Source organism: Oryzias latipes, chromosome 8 (genome assembly GCF_002234675.1).
Source record: "Oryzias latipes chromosome 8, ASM223467v1".
Classification (NCBI taxonomy): Eukaryota; Metazoa; Chordata; class Actinopteri; order Beloniformes; family Adrianichthyidae; genus Oryzias; species Oryzias latipes.
In genome coordinates this window covers 89993-111082 of record NC_019866.2, presented here as the reverse complement: position 1 = coordinate 111082, position 21090 = coordinate 89993, and the positions used below count along the sequence as shown (strand labels likewise).

Here is a 21090-nt window from a genome sequence, read left to right as displayed (position 1 = left end):
TCAAATAGTTTCAGCATAAAGAACATGGAGCAGGAGTTACCTTTCCTATAAGGAAGTACACCAAAGACTCTTTGGGAACAATCTGCTTCAGCTCCTCCAGCTCCTGCAGGGCAGCCTGAGCACAGACAGGAACAGACGGGTCATGTGAGTCGCCATCGCCTGGCGTTCTGACGGGTCGGCCTGGCTCCTTACCTTATACTTGTCGTTGGCAAACAGGATGGACGCTCGGTGGAACTTGCACAGAGGGTTCTTGGGGTCAATGCCGATTGCTCGATTGAGAGTCTCCAGGGCTGCGTCAGACTTCTTCAGGGCGTGCTGCACCTGCATATGTAAACAAGTATTTTCAGTGCAGAGTACCATGAAGCTTAGGTGACCTGGTTCCTGGATCAGAACAACCCAGCAGACGCACCACTCCAATGTGGCACAGCAGCACGGAGCTCTGGGGATTGATGCTCAGAGCCTTCTTAAAGTGGATTTCTGCCAAGTTAAACTTTTCCTGTTTGTAGTATATCATTCCTAGTCCATACCTGCAGAACACACAAGTCTCCAGTTATTGGCTAAACATATGCACACACTCACACCACCCAAATGTGTCCATCAGTTGCTGTGGTTACCATACCAGGCATTGTAGTGTCTGCTGTTTACTCTGATGGCATTTCTGAAGCAAGCGAGAGCCCGGTCCAGCTCCTCAGTCAGAACAAACTCGTGACCCAATAGAGTGTACGCATATGCGAAACCGGGGTCCACCTGAAACAGACAGGTGGTTATCAGGCCAATCAAAAACAGAGTCAGGAAGAACCTTGGAATCAGCAGGAATGCTGTTTGAGACAGACACTTGAAGTGATCAATGACCATAAAAAGAAAATAAAACAGAATCATATGAAAGCCAAACAGGCACAAGTCAAACGACAGAAAAAGCCTTAGAACGGAACTTTGTTGATCCCTGAACAAAGAAATAGATTTGATGGCATAACAGTATAAAAATGCAGATAAGAAATCCCATTATACCACGGTCCGGGTGAATTCTTGATTCCGATTGGCTCCTGGGTGTGCATTAAAAAGTGACAACGCACACTGATAACGCACGCCTAAAATAGAAGTTCCGGTCACATAGCTTAAATGCTGCGCTGGCTTCTTGAAAACAAGCTCTTGCTCCAGCTTCTGGAAAAAAACAAGTGGTAAAAGTTGAACTTTCTCTCTGAAGCGTAACTTTATTTAACCTGTAGTGACGACCAGCAGATGTATCGCTTTCCTTTGCTGCTGCAGTTGAGGTCACATTACCGTTAACCCCAACCCTTTCGCGAACGATAGGAAAAAGGAACCGTCCAACGCGAAGTGGAGGACGGTTCAGGCTTCCACGGCGTGCGTTAAAAAGTAATAACCACACACTTCGTCGGCCATTAACCCTTACATATAAAATGTGATCAATTGGAAGCAGAATTAAATCATTCCTGTTTTTTTCTCAGCATTTTTTAATTTGACTTTAATAATAATAATAATAATGGATTGGATTTATCTGCGCTTTTCAAGACACCCAAAGCGCTTACATTATGTCCATTATTCATTCACTCCTCATTCATACTTGGTGATGGTAGCTACGGTTGTAGCCACAGCTGTCCTGGGGCAGACTGACAGAGGCGTGGCTGCCATTTCGCGCCTACGGCCCCTGTGACCATCACCGGGATCATTCATGCGCATTCACACACCAGTGGAGCTGCACTGGAGGCAAGGAGGGTGAAGTGTCTTGCCCAAGGACACAACGACATTTTGGCTGGTGGGAGCGGGGATCGAACCGCCAACCCTTTGATCATTGGACGACCCGCTCAACCACCTGAGCCACTGTCGCCCCCTTTACAGTTAGATGACAATAAAGATGACTTCATACCATTTATATACTACTTTTATTTCATTTTCTTTAAAAAAATCCAAACAGTAGAGGTATTTCTGCATTATTATTTGGCTGGTAAAAAATATGTTAAGAGCATAATAGCACCAGCCAACTTGGCCGGTGGCTTAAAAACTAACTTTGGGCCCCTGTGTGGAGCTATTGCAGTTATTAAAAGCCAACAAAAACCACCAAAATGCAATGCAAACTATGCAGAAAGCATGTTCCTTCTAAAACTGGAAATGCCATGAACCTTTAATATCAGCTGCAACAGAGCCAGCGAGCATGTTCAATTTCAGACTGAAATAAAAGCTGATTCTCCAGAAAAAACAGCAAAAGTCTGAGCTGCACAGCAGCAACAGTCTAAACTACCAGAGGAAACTCTGAAAATTTGCTTTTAGTTCCTAGCTTATTCACAGGATGTCGACAGGATGACGTCACAGCTGTTTGCTGTGACGTCATTTCCAGGTGAGCCTTTCCCAGTACTAGTCGTGTGTGACTGCTGTCCTCTTGTTTGGCATTAGCCTGACTACTATTGCTTACTCTAAGGGTTATCTGGGTTAATATTCACATCTAGTACCTTTTATTAGCGAATTCACCACTGTTAAACCGCTTGCTGTTCACTTTCTCATTTTGCTAAATAAACCACTTCTCTTTACCTAAACACCGCTAGCCTTAGCTTAGAACCTAGTATGGCCACCACTCCTTCCGCCTTTCCCCCTTTCTCCTGCCCCATATGTTTAGTGATGATCCTGCCTCCTTTAGTGAAAATAGCGGTAGGTGTGTTAAGTGTAGTCTTGTGTTAGACTTGGAGGCCAGGCTGGAGCAGTTAGAAGCGCGGCTCCGCACAGTGGAAGCTAAGCCGGCTAGCCAGGTCGTTACTCGTAGCGTGGGCCGCGCTACCAGGGCTAACTTAGTTAGCACCCCAGCGTTCTCCCAGCAGCCGGGAGACAGTCAGGGTTTGTACCGGTTGGGAGGAAACATAGTGCTAAACGCAAAAACTTAGAGCACCCGAGACTCCACGTTAGTAATAGGTTCTCCCCCCTCAGCGACACACCCGCTGAACACTCAACTCTGGTTATAGGCTCTTCTGAAGTTAGAAACGTGGAGCTCCCAGCGGCTACAGTCAGGTGTTATCCGGGGGCCAGAGTTGGTGACATCGAGGGGAACCTTAGGATGTTAGCTCAGAGTAAGTCCAGGTTCCGTCGAGTCGTGATTCACGCAGGCGGTAATGATGCCCGACGGAGACAATCAGAGGTGGTTAAGTTAAACGTAGCTTCGGAGTGTAAACTGGCTAAGACGATGTCCGACACTGTAATTTTCTCTGGTCCCCTGCCGAACTTAGTCAGTGATGAAATGTACAGCCGCTTTTCATCATTTAACCGCTGGCTTTCTAGATGGTGCCCAGAAAACGGCGTTGGTTTTGTGGATAACTGGAGCGCGTTTTGGGGGAAGCCAGGTCTCATGCGGAGAGACGGCGTCCATCCCACCCGGGACGGTGCCGCTCTTCTTTCTAGAAACATTTCTGCTAGCCTTAGTCTGTCAACCTGACAACCCAGAGACGAGACCCGGGTGCAGAGCAGCAGTGGAAAACGCTCCTCTGAGCCTCCCTTAAGGTTAGTGCTGGTGCAAAACCCATGCAGGGAAAGTCAAGCAGGTCCTAGCGTTAGCTTATGTGCTGAAAGACAAATGAAAGGAGCACTTCATAGAAACCTTTAAGTGACAGACAGCAGTTCTCACAAGCAGAATTATGATGTAATTAAATGCGGTTTATTAAACATTAGATCCATTTCCTCCAAGTCCCTCTTAGTCAATGAGTTAATCATTGATAACAACCTTAGTCTTCTAGCCTTAACAGAAACTTGGCTTCATTTCATGACTATGTTAGATTGAATGAAGCAACCCCCCCCACTTATGCTAACTATCAGAAATCCAGGATTTCAGGGAAAGGAGGGGGTTTGGCAGTAATATCACAGTCTAGCTTACTTCTCAGCCCTAAAGTTAAAAATGCTTATAATTCATTTGAAAACATCATATTGTCTTTAAGTCACCCAAACAGGAAAACTCCAAAACCTGTTTTACTCATAATTATTTATCGCCCCCCCCCGGCCCATATTCAGAATTTTTAACTGAGTTTTCCGACTTCCTATCGACTATTGTCTTACATTCTGATCAAACTATAATATTAGGGGATTTTAATATTCATGTTGATGACCCCAGTGACTGTCTAGGAAAGGCTTTTGCAGCTTTATTAGATGATGTTGGTTTCACCCAAAGTGTGAATGAACCCACTCACTGTCATAAGCACACCCTGGACCTTGTTCTAACCCATGGTATAGAGATCAGCCAGCTGAGTGTCCTTCCTCTTAACCCCATCATTTCTGATCACTTTATGACTACCTTCCAGTTTACACTGGAACATCCTTCTGTCCCAGTGAATAAGAAGCAGCTTAGAAGAACCTTAACTGACCGTTCTGTGTCTGAGTTTAAACACACAGTTCAGCCAGTACTTAGAGTATTTTCTCAGAATATCACTGAGTCCAGCTCCCATAGTATCAGTCCTAGTATAAATGACCAGTTCGTTAATGATGCCTTACAAGCCCTCAGGAGTACACTCCATATTGTTGCCCCCCTGAAACCTAAGTTCCTTAGACAAAACCGAGTAGCACCGTGGTTTAACGCTGAAACTCGTTCTCTTAAACAAGACACCCGTAAGTTGGAAAGGGAATGGCGCCGCTCCGGTTCAGAGCAGTCTCTGAATACCTGGAAACATAGCCTATTAAATTATAAAAAAGCTCTGCGTAGAGCTAGAAGCCAGTACTATTCAACCTTAATATCAGAGAATGGAAACAACAAGATTTCTTTTTAGCACTATTGCTAAATTAACTCGCAGTCAGAGCTCAGTAGAACCACATGTTCCTGTTTCTCTCAGCTCTGATGATTTTCTTACATTTTTCGACAGTAAAATCTCAAATATTAGACATAAGTTAAATCAAGTTATTCCTACTATCAGCCCAGAACAGGCTGAAGCGGTAGAAATGGAGGCATCCATAGAAACCTCTGTAACATTAGACTGCTTCACTATTGTGGATCAAGTGGAAATAGCATCAATTATTACGTCCTCCAAATCCTCAACGTGTCTGTTAGACCCAATTCCCACTAGACTTTTTAAAGAAACTTTTCCCCTAATTAATGATCCCATATTAACAATGATAAATACCTCTCTGGAAACGGATTACATGCCACAGTCTTTTAAATATGCCGTTGTTAAACCTCTTCTGAAAAAGCCCAGTTTGGATCCTAGCATCTTGGCCAACTATAGACCAATATCAAACCTCCCTTTTATTTCTAAAATCCTAGAAAGAGTTGTAGTTAAGCAGCTTTACTGCCACCTACAGGACAACAGCCACTTTGAAGACTTTCAGTCGGGGTTTAGACCCCACCACAGTACAGAAACTGCACTAGTTTGAGTCTCTAATGACTTGTTACTGGCCTCAGAAAAGGGACTACTTTCTATTCTGGTCCTGTTGGACCTCAGTGCAGCCTTTGACACTATCGACCACAGTATTTTACTCCATAGACTAGAGCAGGACATAGGGATCAGAGGATCTGCTCTCCAGTGGTTTAAATCCTCTCTGTCCGATAGGTATCAGTTCGTTAATGTAAATGGCCATTCCTCTCAGTGCACTCGAGTCAACTATGGAGTCCCACAGGGCTCAGTCTTGGGACCGATCCTGTTTACGCTTTATATGCTACCCCTAGGAAACATAATCAGGAAACACAGCATTAATTTTCATTGTTATGCCGACGATACGCAGTTGTATTTATCCGTGAAGCCTGACCAGAATGACGATTTAGAGAAACTGAACGCCTGCATCAGAGACATCAAGACCTGGATGACAATTAATGACCTCCTCTTGAACCCAGAAAAAACTGAGGTGATTATACTTGGTCCTAAAGACCTCAGAGATGCTCTGTCTGATCAGATAGTCTCCCTGGATGGCATAAGTATAGCCCCCAATTCCACAGTTAGAAACCTTGGGGTTTTATTTCACCAGGATTTATCTTTTAAGGCTCACACATCTCAGACATGTAGAACTGCCTTTTTTCACCTACGGAATATTGCTAAGGTCAGAAATCTACTTTCTAAGAGTGATGCTGAAAAACTCATCCATGCATTTGTTCCGTCGAGGCTGGATTACTGTAACTCCTTGTTAGCAGCGTGTCCTAAGAGTTCCTTAAGAAGTCTCCAGCTTGTTCAGAACGCAGCAGCTAGATTGTTAGCAGGAACTAGCAGAAGAGATCACATCACTCCTGTGTTAGTTTCGCTCCATTGGCTCCCAGTTGATTCTAGAATCAAGTTCAAGATCCTCCTGTTAACCTATAAGGCCTTACATGGAATGGCCCCGTCCTATATTAAGGACCTCATAGTCCCTTACCATCCAATCAGAACACTTCACTCACTAAATGCAGGACTGCTTGTGGTTCCTAGAATTAGTCAAAGTACGGTTGGAGGTAGAGCGTTTAGCCACCAAGCCCCTGTTTTATGGAATAAACTCCCAGCTCATGGAAGAGAGGCCGACTCAGTTTCTACATTCAAAGTTAGACTGAAAACATTCCTCTTTGGACAGGATTATTGTCAGACTAGTTAGTATTCAGAGATTATTTAATTTAATGTTAATGTGTTTAAATTAAACTTAATAATAACTGTTTTAAAAGGCTGCTAGAAGTTGAAGCCGGGGTAACTATGGTGCACTGGGGTTCTGTCCTCTTTTCTCTTCTACTTCTACCCTTCCTCTCCTCTATTCTTGATCATTATTCATCATTTAGTTCTCCATGCCTCTGTTTGGTGCAGTGCGATTCATGTATTGTCCCTCTTTTCCTCTCCCCTCCTGGGGAGTGGGAGTGCTTCCAGATTCCTGTTGGCTCATCCACGCTCCAGTTCCTGACCGTTTACCTCGCCTTTGCTCCTGCTCCTACACCTGGCTGTGGATCCTGCCTCTGGCTCATCTCCGGCTCGTCTCTGCTCTGTACCTGACCGAGTACCTCGTCTCTGCTCCTACACCTGGCTGTGGTTCCTGTCTCCGGCTCGACTCGCGCCTTTGACTGTCCCCACAACCACAGCTGGATGAAGCTCGTCTGCTGGACTTTATATATGTAGTTGTAGATTTAGATGAGTTAATTCTTCTCTAAGAGTTCTGGTAAATCGCCTGTCCGTCCTGGGGGAGGATCCCTCCTTCATGTGGACACCCCTGAGGTTTCTTCGTTTTTTCCGGAATCCATTTTTTTTGGGAGTTTTTCCTTACCGCGAAGGGGGGTCTAAGGGCAGGGATGCCAGTATAGCTTAGTCAGTTTGTTAGTTCATTTTAGTATTTTCCTATTGAACTCTTTGTATTCGTGATCCCTTTGAGTTCATGTTTTACTTCGAAGCCCATCGAGACGACTGTTGTGATTTTGGGCTATACAAATAAAATTGAATTGAATTGAATTAAAAGTTTTGTCAATTTTATGTTCTGTATAACTTGAAAGGATTAGAATTTATTTGTAGAATGACTGTTTTGTTTTTAAATGGAACAAATAAAACAGTTTAGCGTTCTTTTTAATTTCCGGACTATAAGCCGCTACTTTTGTCATGTGCTTACAGTCCTGCGGCTTATTCAGTTACCCGGCTAATTTAAGGATTTATTTGATGGCCGCCTTGAGCGCTCTTTCGATCTCGGAGCGGAGACTAAATGCATGATCCAACTTCCAGCAGCAAACCAATTTGTTTTCGACACACCTCTAAGCAGCCAAACAACATGGAACTCACTTCAGGTCTTAGACACTTCAGTCATGGTTCAACAAAAAGAAACACCCATGCCCAGCCGCATCCCACAATCCTTTGGTGCCATTAGACCCAACGTGCACGTGACCGCCACTACAATACAGCGCATGCTCAGGAGTGAATTTACCTCAGACTGACACGAACCCATCTGTTTAGCAGCTCCGAAATATACGAGATGATCTTTTAAACGTGCTTTTATTTTTGTTATGGTTATTATGAAGCGCCTGTTAGCTCATCATTTTATTTTTAATCTGTGTGGTCAGTGCTTTTTCGTGGCAGAACGAAGCTGGAAGAAGGGTTAGTTAGGTCAGTGTTTTTCATCCAGTGTGCCGCGGCACACTAGTGTGCCGTGGGAGATGGTCAAGTGTGCCGTGGAAAATTGCCCTCATTCACTGATCTCAAAACAATTACCATCTCCAGGAAATCAGCTCTGTGTTCATCAAAACAGGTCCTGATAAAACACTGAGTAGTTAGGAATATAAAAGATCATAAAATACTTTTTTCTTTGTGTTTATTTGATTCTATTAAAGACATTTTGATAAGAATGACGGTAACGCCATTTAGCTGCAGTTATAACTGTTTTCTGAAAAGTCCCGCAGCTTTTACTGTCTCCACGACTCCACCAATCATTCTTGAAGGCTTAATCACATGTCATCAGTCTGACCAATCAGAAGTGTTTGAAGTCTTCACTTCCTTGTTCCAATTTAGCTCATAACTCTCTCAGTTCCAACAAAAACACCAGCTAAAGCTCGTTTTTAGCGGTGTAGCTTTCCACAGAATCCGGTATCAGACCGTGGAACAAGTGAACAAAACCATGAAGCTCAGAGACGCTAGTCTTTCTGCCGTTTTTTCGCAGTTTTGGCACTACATCTCCCATGAGGCATTGGCTTGAAAGGGACAGCGCCTCAGCGTACAATGAGTCGTCCTTGTTACACGTCTTGAAAACACAACGAACATTCAGTTTGTATGTAACTTAACTTTTATTACATGTTTTAGAAAAAACATCTGCAACTTCGTGCTTTTTCTGCCACAATTATCACAAAAATGCACATCAGATTGCCCGGGGGGGGGGGGGGGGGGGGGGGGACTGTAGATCAATACAGACTATGAGTTTCTGCTTTTTTTTTTTTTGGGATGCTGGTGTGCCGCGGGATTTTTGTCAAGGTTAAAGTGTGCCGTGGCTCAAAAAAGGTTGAAAAACACTGAGTTAGGTGAAGACTAACATGCACTAACAACAACATTTAGCCTTTGATGAACAGCCCTTATTTTGTCAGGACACGACTGGAAACACAAATCCACATGATTGTTTGAACGGTTTCTAAGGACTGAGCGGCATTTTGCTTTGAAAAGCTCACCCCACCCCAAAGCCGCTGTGTGCGCTGGAGACATGGTCCTCCTGAATTCGGCTGCTTGTTCACATAGAACTGCGGGACAGATGTCAGTCTGGAGGCTCCCACACGTAACAAAGCATCTTCCCCGCCCCTCAAACACAAAACTTATTAAGTCTGATTGCTCTGCTCAGACAGAGACACTGTTCGCTCCGTCCACCAGCAACCGCGCCCCGCGCGAACGGACAGGCCGTCAGTGGGCACGAAGCGCTCCTCTCTGGAGCCCCCCCTCGCGATGGGTGTCGGAGAAGATAGGAGGGGAGAGACAAGTAGCCTGCGGGGCGAGGGCGGAGCACAGAAGCGTCTGCGGACCAACAGTGTGTCACTGTTGTGGAAGGAAACTTCTGCCGCACGCGCTGCGCAGAGGTGCGGGTATCGCGCGGAGCCGCGTGCTTTTAAGTCACAGCTGCTCTCTTTTACTGGTAAGTTTTTTTTTAACCAGCCCTGTTACTAACATATTGCTGCCGTGACACAGGCGGAATGAGAGCAGAGCTGCTCTCCCGTTCTCCCCTCCTTCCGCTGCCGCTCCCTGCTTCTTTTTAAACACGCACAACAGTGTGGCGACCTGAGGGTTAGCCCCGCCTTAAGCCCCTAAGACTCATGGGAAGTGGGGAATCGCGGGTGTAAACTTCTTCACCATAACTGAGGGATGTAATGTTGATTATATATTTACTGTTTGTTATTTTATGATACCTTAATTGTCAATAAGTAAAAAAATAATTAAAAAAAAATAAAAAACCATAACTGAGGAACTTGTGAACAGAAGTGAGGTGCATGCTGTTTGGCAGATGTGGGCATGTTCAAATACATGGGCTGACGAAGTGTTGACTCCTCCCTCAGTGAAACTGAAGCTTGTCTCAAAGACTGAAGGCCAGGATAATCAGTGAAGGGCTGATCTTGTTGGTAACAACATGCGGCTTATACACTGTTGCGCCTTATGGTATGTATATACTGGTTTAACCTCCTGAAACTGAGTGGGTGCGGCTTGAACGCGGGAGCGCTCTATAAGCCGGAAATTACGGTATGTTCTCTTTTGAAACCTAAATGCTTTTGCTTTGTGTTCAGTGCATCTGTTGGGTATAAAATAGGAATTAAATATTTAAATCTAAACAACATGCTGATGATTACACATTTCTCTAATGAGCAGTCTTTAATAGAACACATGTTGACATGCATGATACTGCAGGGCCATTATCAACATGCTGCATGATGTACGGAGAATTTGCTGACGACATAAATGCAAACTTTATTTTGTTAAACCTATATATAGTATACTAGGACTAGGCTCAGACTTAAGGAAAAAGTGGACCTTAGCTATAAAAAGAGCTAACCCAGATGGATCACTATGGTACCAACTAGTAATAGAGTCTGGATATGTTCAGAACATTTTGTGGAAACACATTTTGATTAGAGGCCAGACTGTTCGCTTGAAACCCAACACCATCCCATCAGTGTTACACAAATTGATCACTCACATGAATCAGAGTAAATCTATTGTTGACGTTTGGACTTATTGTTGACTTATTATTGATTTGTTATCATTATTATTATGATTATTATTATTATTTATTGAATTATTGGTTTATTATAATTATTGACTTATTGTTGGGCTTTTCTAAATAATTTATATGACATGTCACAGAGGTCTAAAACTTCTAAATGTTTAGAAATTATTTTTAAATATTCTTTGTAATAATTTTTCTATTTGTAAGAAGTCCTGCAACTATGCATTTTTCATTAAAGTTTGAGCGTTTAAGGCTGACTGTTTCTCTTATTTAACAATGCCACCAGGCGCTATAGAAAGCATTGTCAAGTGGGCACTGACGACCTCACCAAAATGGTGTCGCGCTCCGCCTCCGTTGGCCAGGCTTCCCAAGCGGGCGTGTCTCCTCTAACGATACAACTCATTGGCATTTACTGTGTATATAAAATGTAAGCGTTTAGCCGATCACCGTGGGTGTGTCTGTTAGCCTAGGGGCGGAGCTGGCAGTGAAGATTCTTCCTAGAAGGGGCTGTTCCTCACTTTGTGATGTCACAATGTGAAAAACTCGTTTTGTGGGCTCGGATGGGCTGGAGCTCAGAGAGAGGGTTTTAGAGGAATCCCCAAAATGCATGAAAAGATCCAAATACAACTTTGAGGTTGTTTTTAGTGAGGAATAAATATAATACACTTAAAAGCTCAAAAAAGTGGGATGTGCATGATATAGGCCCTGTATAATTAACAGATATAAGATTCTGGTTCTAGTATTCTGCAGTTGTAAAAGTCCCCACAGCAATATTGTGGCTAATGGCCCTCACCTGTCTGTAGCAGCTCACCTGAATGGCTCTCTGGAAGAACTTGATAGCGATGTCGTGCTCTCTCTGAAGACTGAAGCAGTTTCCTGCTACACACCAGGCCTGCAGACACAGACCAGCCAATCAGGGAACATCTTCATCCGCTGACTTGCCTATTGACGGAGGGTGGTGCCTCTCACCTCGGGGCAGTTCTTGTCCATATCAGTGAGATCTTTGGACAGAGCAGATAGGGCAACATCTTTCTGCAGGTGCCACAGTGTGGTGGAGTAGATTTCCATTCCCTCCACCCGGTATGACTCAATCCGTCGAACCTCACTGAACAGACGCTCTGCCTGAAGGCACATGCTGGTCAGTTGGAACCCCCCCACTGCACAGATCACATGACCAGGTCTCAATAAAGGTAAGCCAGTGTATCCAGAGAGTTACCTGTGTGTACTCGGCCAGCTCAAAGTAGGCTTTTCCAATGTGAGTAAGCACCCAGCCAGTGTTGTAGTGCTGGGGGGGTAGCGAGGTTAGTATGTTGATGGCTTCTCTGCAGCTGTAGGAGCACAGCGCCTGGTAGCCCCGCCCGAAGTCTCTCAGCAACGCCATTACACTGTCTGAACACAAACAGAACAAGATCGGAAACACACCACAACCAGAGTAAAGAAACTAAGTAGAACAGTTTCTACTTAGTCTATTTGTCAATGTGCCAAAGGTTTTTGTTTGTAGAACAAGGCTTATGTCTCTTTGAGACAGTCTGGGCCTTCAAAGAGCAATATTACTGTAGCTGACCATGCCCCTTTAGTACCTGCAGCTGCCCGCTGGTAGGGGGGAATCCTGGCATCCGGCAGGCTCAGACTGGGGTCCAGCCGCAGGATGTCCAGACTTTCGTTCAGATTGCTGCTGTTAGAGGTCTTTGCAGATTTACACTTGGTCTTCCTATTGGGGATCTTGGTGGGAAACTTCATCTTCAGCTTCTTACTGTTCTCCTGCAGAAACAGACAGCGGTGAGTCTGCATGCACTGAAGAAGCACACCTGTGGGGCACTAACAGGCACACCTTGGCAGTTGAACTGGCACTGGTGAAGAGTCTCGAGCTTCTTCTGGGCTGAACATTAGGAGGGCCAGACATGCTAGGACTAAGGACCTGAGGGGACCCACTGACAAAGAGAAAGAGACGACATTCAGACAGAGCTCCCAGATCCAATCCCTTGGCATCTGTGAGTCTTACCTGGTGTGAGGTGCAGAGGTCTGTGACTGGTTAAAGGGAATGGGAAGAACATCTCTACTGTTTCCACTCTGACTGAAGACAGACTTGGACTGACTGATCCTGGACACAGACTGGAGGAGGAACACAGGTGAAGACAAGTAAAGACAGGTAAGGTCAGGTGAATTGATACAAGTACAGAAAAATATGGTTCAAACCCACTAAAAACAGGAGAGGTTGGGTGAAGAGATAAAATGCAGGTAATAGAATTAGCACCAGCAGAAAACAGCAGAAATATTGACCAAAAAATTGCAGGTACCTTCTTGCTGGGAGTTGTAGTCTGTGTTTCCATGGTAGCCGAGAAGTTCTGCAGGTATGTGGGTTCTCCTGGGCTGGGGTCCAGTGGCAAGATGCCAAAGCTACACACAGATAGTTATAACCCGGGTGAGAAACTGCGTTAGTCTCCTCTCGCATCTCTTGCGTGACGACGACACCACACTGCGTGCGTCGTAGCGTCACACAGTCATGTGACGGGTAGGTTGCCGGAAGAAGCGTCTGGGGAAGTTTCGGGTGTTTAACTGGAGGTACGTTAACTGATTTCGTCTTAGTCATTTCACTTTAAACAATCCGAAAACTAACGCTACTAACATCGGAACATAGGAGCCGACTACTGGTGCCGATTTGTCCGGAGACGAGCGTGCAATACGAAACTAAGAAAACAGAACTGGTGAGTGAGCTATTGTTAGCTTAGCCGTTCCATTACTTTACATGGAGCGGTTAGCAATGTGTTTAAACCAACTTTCTCCAAATGTTAATTTATTTGAAACGTAACTTATAGCCAATTTTCTATTGACTGTGATATTGTTACATGCATGAATTTTTATGGTCCACATGTTGGTCAGAACTTTTGAATTGATGGATTGATCATGACGTGTCATTGTGTATTAGCATTTTGCATTTTAAATTGTGATTAATATGATAAATGAACTGGTTAATGAATAAGTTTATATTTCATTGTTATTTTGATCATGAACCAATTTTGCTTACAATTGTACAATTATGGAAGATGACACTTATTTATAATGCAATCAGCTTTATTTATTAGTGATGTTGGGAAATGAATTACCCTTGTGTGCACACAGAACTGGGACCTATTATTTTCTGCAGGGCTCCAGACTGCGACCAATTGGTCGCATTTTGCGACCAAAATTTGAGAGTGTGCGACTGAATTTTACATCCAGTCGCACATGCGCGACCAGTAAATTTGCCTCCCCCACCCTACGTATTTTTTTATACATCAAACGTGGAAGGGGCACGTCAATGATCAATGAAATAATCAATGAGACGCGAGCGCACACGCACGCAGGCAGACACACACACTCGCGCACATACTCATGAAACGCGAGCACACACTCGCGTGATACCTGTCTGTGAGGCGGCCACTGCGTGTGAGAAGAATAGGGAAAGCCACTGTGAGTGGCTAAAATGCGTGGAGGGGATAATCGAGATAATAGAGCGCGCGTAAACATCTGTGGGAAGGAAACGGAGACAAATATCACAACCTCATCATGTGCGTCTGAGCTATGAATAAGCGAACTATTGATTTGTTCTTCCGACCTGCGGCTAGTGTACCAGTGTCAGAGTGTACAGCAGGGATCTCAAGCTCGCGGCCCGCGGGCTATTTGCGGCCCCCAAGATGATATTTTGCGGTCCCCGCCTTAATATTAAAGTTTAATGTTACTGCAGCCCGCCAGTTTGTATGAAAGACACTTTTTCATCGTCGTGCACGGAGCTGACCAACCAATCACAGTGGGGTAAATGACTCTTGGGGGCGTGACATTGACCGGGTTTGAAAGCAGGAAACCTGACAGCCCCCTCCCCAGACCACATGAAGGACTTCCTTACTTTCCTTTTTAGAACGTATCTATTCGCTCGTAATTTTCTACATACATGCAGTCCGTGCTGAACTTTTCTCTGGGCCGCACAGACCCGGTGGAAGGTTTAGGTTTTGGTGACGGTTACGGCGGCGCATCAGACAAGAGGGAAAAACAGTTTCTGAAGCTACAGGAACTTTCCTTAAGTCATTCGGAAGCAGTCAGAAACCTGGGTGTTATCTTTGACTCTAAGCTGACTTTTATCCCACATATAAAACAGGTGGTTAAAACTGGTTTTTATCATCTCAAAAATCTGGCTAGAGTCCGCCCACTACTCTCTCTTGCTAATATGGAGATGCTAATGCATGCTTTTATCATGAGTAAAATTGATTACTGTAACGCCCTGCTTGCTGGTCTTCCAAAAACAAATATTAGGAACCTTCAGCTTCTCCAGAATTCTGCTGCACGAGTTCTTACAAAGACCAGGAGGCGGGCTCACATCACCCCAATTTTAAAATCCCTGCATTGGCTCCCCATATGCTTCAGGATTGATTTTAAGATACTTTTAACAGTTTTTAAATGTCTTAACGGTCTTGCGCCTTCTTATTTATCAGATCTTTTAGTAAGATATGAACCCTCGCGGACCCTGAGATCTTCTGGCACTGGTCTGTTAACCATTCCAACTGTAAAAACTAAAACCTATGGAGAAGCTGCATTTCAGCACTATGGTCCCCGCTTAAGGAACAGTCTGCCAGAGGGCCTGAGAGCCGCAGAGAGCATTGATACTTTTAAGAAAAGGCTCAAGACCCATCTTTTTAACCTGGCTTTTAGCTAATTTTTATTTATTATTTATTTATTTTACTACTTTTATTTATTTATTGTTATTTATCTATATGTATTTTCTATTTTTATTTTATTTCTTTATCCATTTTATCTTGTTTTATGAACTTGAACCTGATTTTTAACGTGTTATTTTAATTTACCTTATTTCAATGTTTTATCGTTTTTATCAATATGTTTACTTTTTGATTCTCAATTTTTATTCATTTTTATTTCCGGTGCTTCCTCAGCTGGAACCTCTCCCTCTGGGACGGCTGCTGTTCAGCCACTGCGGCTCTGGGTGGGGACCTGCATCACCGCTTAGCTGTGGTGGAGTGGTCCCAGCCTTTAAATATGCAGTTGTTAAACCTCTTCTGAAAAAGCCCAGTTTGGATCCTAGCATCTTGGCCAACTATAGACCGATATCAAACCTGCCCTTTATTTCTAAAATCCTAGAAAGAGTTGTAGTTAAGCAGCTTTACTGCCACCTACAGGACAACAGCCACTTTGAAGACTTTCAGTCGGGGTTTAGACCTCACCACAGTACGGAAACTGCACTAGTTAGAGTCTCTAATGACTTGTTATTGGCCTCAGAAAAGGGACTACTTTCTATTCTGGTCCTGTTGGACCTCAGTGCTGCCTTTGACACTATCGACCACGGTATTTTACTCCATAGATTATAGCAGGACATAGGGATCAGAGGATCTGCTCTCCAGTGGTTTAAATCCTATCTGTCTGATAGGTATCAGTTCGTTAATGTAAATGGCCATTCCTCTCAGTGCACTCGAGTCAACTATGGAGTCCCACAGGGCTCAGTCTTGGGACCGATCCTGTTTACGCTTTATATGTTACCCCTAGGAAACATAATCAGGAAACACAGCATTAATTTTCATTGTTATGCCGACGATACGCAGTTGTATTTATCCATGAAGCCTGACCAGAATGACCAGATAGAGAAACTGAACGCCTGCATCAGTGACATCAAGACCTGGATGACAATTAATTACCTCCTCTTGAACCCAGAAAAAACTGAGGTCATTATACTTGGTCCTAAAAACCTCAGAGATGCTCTGTCTGCTCAGATAGTCTCCCTGGATGGTATAAGTATAGCCCCCAATTCCACAGTTAGAAACCTTGGGGTTTTATTTGACCAGGATTTATCATTTAAGGCTCACATATCTCAGGCATGTAGAACTGCCTTTTTTCACCTGCGGAATATTGCTAAGATCAGAAATATACTTTCTAAGAGTGATGCTGAAAAACTCATCCATGCATTTGTTACGTCGAGGCTGGATTACTGTAACTCCTTGTTAGCAGCGTGTCCTAAGAGTTCCTTAAGAAGTCTCCAGCTTGTTCAGAACGCAGCTGCTAGATTGTTAGCTGGAACCAGCAGAAGAGATCACATCACTCCTGTGTTAGTTTCGCTCCATTGGCTCCCAGTTGATTCTAGAATTAAGTTCAAGATCCTCCTGTTAACCTATAAGGCCTTACATGGAATGGCCCCGTCCTATATTAAGGACCTCATAGTCCCTTACCAACCAATCAGAACACTTCGCTCGCAAAATGCAGGACTGCTTGTGGTTCCTAGAATTAGTAAAAGTACGGTTGGAGGTAGAGCGTTTAGCCACCAAGCCCCTGTCTTATGGAATAAACTCCCAGCTCATATAAGAGAGGCCGACTCAGTTTCTACATTCAAAGCTAGACTGAAAACATTCCTCTTTGGACAGGCTTATTGTCAGACTAGTTAGTATTCAGAGATTATTTAACTTAATGTTAGTTTGTTTAAATTAAACTTAATAATAACTATTTCTTTTAAAAGGCTGCTAGAAGTTGAAGCTGGGGTAACTATGGTACACTGGGGTTCTGTCCTCTTTCCTTTTTTACTTCTACCCTTCCTCTCCTCTATTCTTGATCATAATTTATCATTTAGTCTCCATGCCTCTGTTTGGTGCAGTACGATTCATGTATTGTCCCTCTTTTCCTCTCCCCTCCTGGGGAGTGGGAGTGCTTCCAGACTCCAGTTGGCTCATCCGTGCTCCAGTTCCTGACCGTTTACCTCGCCTTTGCTCCTGCTCCTACACCTGGCTGTGGATCCTGCCTCTGGCTCATCTCTGGCTCGTCTCTGCTCTGTACCTGACCGAGTACCTCGTCTCTGCTCCTGCTCCTACACCTGGCTGTGGTTCCTGTCTCCGGCTCGACTCGCGCCTTTGACTGTCCCGATAACCACGGCTGGATGAAGCTCGTCTGCTGGACTTTTATATATGTAGTTGTAGATTTAGATAAGTTAATTCTTCTCTAAGATTTCTGGTAAATCGCCTGTCCGTCCTGGGGGAGGATCCCTCCTTCATGTGGGCACCCCTGAGGTTTCTTCGTTTTTTCCGGAATCCGGTTTTTTGGGGAGTTTTTCCTTACCGCGAAGGGGGGTCTAAGGGCAGGGATGCCAGTATAGCTTAGTCAGTTTGTTAGTTCATTTTAGTATTTTTCTATTGAACTCTTTGTATTCGTGATCCTTTTGAGTTCATGTTTTACTTCGAAGCCCATCGAGACGACTGTTGTTGTGATTTTGGGCTATACAAATAAAATTGAAAATTGAAATTGTGATGTTGCATTTGGCTGTCTTTGCGGCTGTTCACAGGGGGGGAGGTTCCAATTACTAGCGTTTCCCGCATCATGTTTTTGTGCTCAGCATATGTTTTACAGCCTATTTTTCATTGTCATTTTCCATCAGTTAGAGAGTGGGAGGTGTGAAAGGCGTGGGGGGCTAGGTACGGGGAGGGGGGCCCTATTATTTATTTATTTATTTATTAATGCTTGCTTGTTTTAATATTTTGTTGTTTTAATGTATAATAATGTTTAATAAAGCACTTTGTGTTATATTTTTATATGAACAGTGCTTTATAAATAAAGTTTGATTTGATCAGACGGTTCCGCGGGAGATGGTCAGCTGAGGAGAATAAATGTCCCACACCTACATGCGTGACAGCTAACGGGGCTTGAACTTTAAACACGCTCGAGCAAAAACAACACTGGTTTTAGACTCACTGGAAGTACGTGGGGAAAATGCAACGATCTCGCCTGGATCGTTGGCGAGACCAGAAAGGGGGGGGGGGGGGGGGGCTGTGAGATGAAGGCAAATCTGCAGCGAGACTGAAGGAGAACAGGAAATTGGAGTTGTCCTTAACATTCAATTTAGTTTTAATATTCTTCTCCCCCTTAGTATGATCTGTGTTATTATATATTTTATGATTATTTTAATGTTTCGTGATGTATGTAGCCTTTTTTAATGAATTGGTATTTTAAATTATTTTAATTAATCACTCCACTACAAAAACCATCAGGACACATGTCCCATAATGCATTGTTTTGTAGTCAGTAGGGCAGCTTTCAGTCAGTTCAGTTTCCAGCTGTGTCCGGGTAGGTTTGCCCCTTGCTTCCACCCCTTTCTCGCAATATTTTTGTGATGATTGACAGTTGATGTTGGAGCAAAAACAAAAATATATGTCACACACCAGCTGATCTGTGCAGCGTTGAGTTCACCTGGGTGATCTCAAACACACTTATTGTGCATCTTGGCTGTACCTATTAGGTGTCACAAAGATAAATTTCCATCCGTTTTCTTTACTTATTTGTACTGTCATGACAGCGATGCTGCTGTCAGTTTACCTTCTTGTTGCATCTTCAAAAGTGCAGAATAAAATGTGACACTGAATTTGAAACAGCACATTGTAATTTCTGCATCTATTATTAAAGTATTTATTAGTAATACAGTGGAAATTAGTAGATTTGGTTAGCATGTTGATTTACGGGATGCGCCCCTAAATTTTCTGGTTGTGCCCCTATAATTTTCCGTTAGGGGCCACTGTGCTCCTAGTGAAAAAAGTTAGTCTGGAGCCCTGTTCTGTCTAGGTCAGGTGATTATTTTGGACGGTGAGCTACAGCCCAGGACCTAGAACCAAACCGGAACTCTGGACAATTAGTCCAGAGCACCCTATGAACTCCACCTGCTCTGGTCGGGCTGGTAGGAGGCTTCTTACAGCCACCCTCTTTTCCTTCCTTTCAGTTCTCTTGCGACTCAGTTACGCGGCCCTTCATATTTTCACTCACACAATCCCCATCCTTCACTCTGGATTACCCTCTGTTGGACACTTGGCCGTTATAACGAACTATGAACTCTTGCAAATGAACTATTGAGTCGAATCTTGAGAAACTGAACTTTCTTGGAGGAGGAAAAAGTATAATTTAAAAATGAAAATTATTTTTTCTTGTAAATATTGTATGACCATTCTATGTGTGTGAATGCATTTGTTTCTTTTCTTTGTTTTTTTTTTCTCCAATTATATGGTATCAACAAACGCAATTCAGCCTTAGTCTCTTTCTCCACTCCTAGAGTTGAACAAAGATCTTCTGATCTAGCCCGGTGTTTATTAAATATCTACTGTGTTTCAGATATTGATACACGTAAAGGTTACATAGTACCATATGACTATGGTGTTAATACACCAAATGCACCTGGGAGTTGTACTTAGAGCAACCTTAACAGGTAAATCTAAAATGTTTAGCAGCAGAGTACTTCATGTTATCAAGAACACGTAAAGACCATAACTGATCAGACCCAGGAACACAAGATAAAAGGCTTTCTGTTAATACATATTAAGTAGGCATAGCTGCCATCATGGGCATAGCTGGTTTTTTGTTTTGTTTTTGTTTTAACTACCTCTCTGCAGAAATTTCTATTGTACATTTTGTACTTTTGTAGATTGTACTTTGTAAATTGTGCTCTTCATTTTGTGAAATTATTTTATTTTAGTATATTATTTTGCAAGATTACTTCTCTCTTGCATATTTCCACCGAATAGTGAGCGGCTTTAATTTCACTGCATGCGCGTGTGATGCGAATTGTACATGTGTACAGTGACAATTAAGGCATTCTATTCTATCCTATAATAATAAAAAAAAATAAAGCTGTATTCATCTGATCAATTGTCTTTCATTTTCGCCTTCTATTTATGAATCTGACTTGTCACTTTTCTGATTAAGTCTGGATGTACAGAATTACCACTGAAACTTTATGTACTCTGTTAGTGCTCTGAACCCAGATCCCTGATTCCAGATTGGAACAAGGATTAGATGGCGCTAAGGAGCCCATTATCCAAACTAAAGTGTGCTGAGCTTGCTTCTTCTTCCGGCTTCTCCCATCAGGGGTCGCCACAGCGAACAAGTCGCATGGTAAATTTGGCAATGTTTTACGCCGGATGCCCTTCCTGACGCAACCTTCTCAAACCGGGCTTGGAACCGGCAGAGGTAGAGAAGGGAACAGGGAGCAGCCCGGGAGCAGCCCGGAGTCGAACCCTGGTTTCACGGATGGAAGGCACCGCAAACCAGCACGAGCTAAACTGGCTCCCCAGTGTGTGCTGAGCAGGACAACAAATTAATGTCCCTGTGGAGAAGGCATCTTTATTTCATCCAATCACATGTTTATTTCATCCAATCACATGTTGGCTCCCATGTTCTTCACTGCCTTCACTCATGTGATGCAACACTAGCCGCAGTTACATGGGCAAAATATCTTGATCGGATCAATGGTCGGGTTAAAATTCACCCGTGCACATGGGATCAGAAAACCTTTTTCCGATTAGATCAAACGTTCCCATGGCTCACTCTTTCGGTCGGAATGAATCATTTGGGCATGCGCAGTAGTGTTAAAAACTCCCGTATGAGGAAATAGGTCCCGTTCTAAACAAACAGCTGCCACAGACATTGATTTTATGCAGCAGCTCGGTAATATAGGAGACGATCTTCCAAAAGTGCTTTTATTAA

At 43.6% G+C, this 21090-nt stretch overlaps 1 protein-coding gene across 2 annotated transcripts in view; it reads right to left on the bottom strand.

The window, feature by feature from the left end:
* Positions 1-6: 6 nt before the first annotated feature.
* Positions 7-21090, bottom strand: part of cdc27 (cell division cycle 27) — a 35091-nt gene continuing 14007 nt past the window's right edge. For both annotated transcript variants that reach the window (XM_023957157.1, XM_023957158.1), the window contains 11 exons: positions 12900-12999; positions 12605-12714; positions 12434-12533; positions 12183-12363; positions 11819-11991; positions 11572-11724; positions 11414-11494; positions 620-747; positions 410-527; positions 193-321; positions 7-115 (listed from right to left, as the gene is read on the bottom strand). In XM_023957157.1, coding sequence (XP_023812925.1) covers positions 11-115; positions 193-321; positions 410-527; positions 620-747; positions 11414-11494; positions 11572-11724; positions 11819-11991; positions 12183-12363; positions 12434-12533; positions 12605-12714; positions 12900-12999 — 1378 coding nt within the window. In that variant the 3' untranslated portion in view covers positions 7-10. The remainder of the gene's footprint in view (positions 116-192; positions 322-409; positions 528-619; positions 748-11413; positions 11495-11571; positions 11725-11818; positions 11992-12182; positions 12364-12433; positions 12534-12604; positions 12715-12899; positions 13000-21090) is intronic.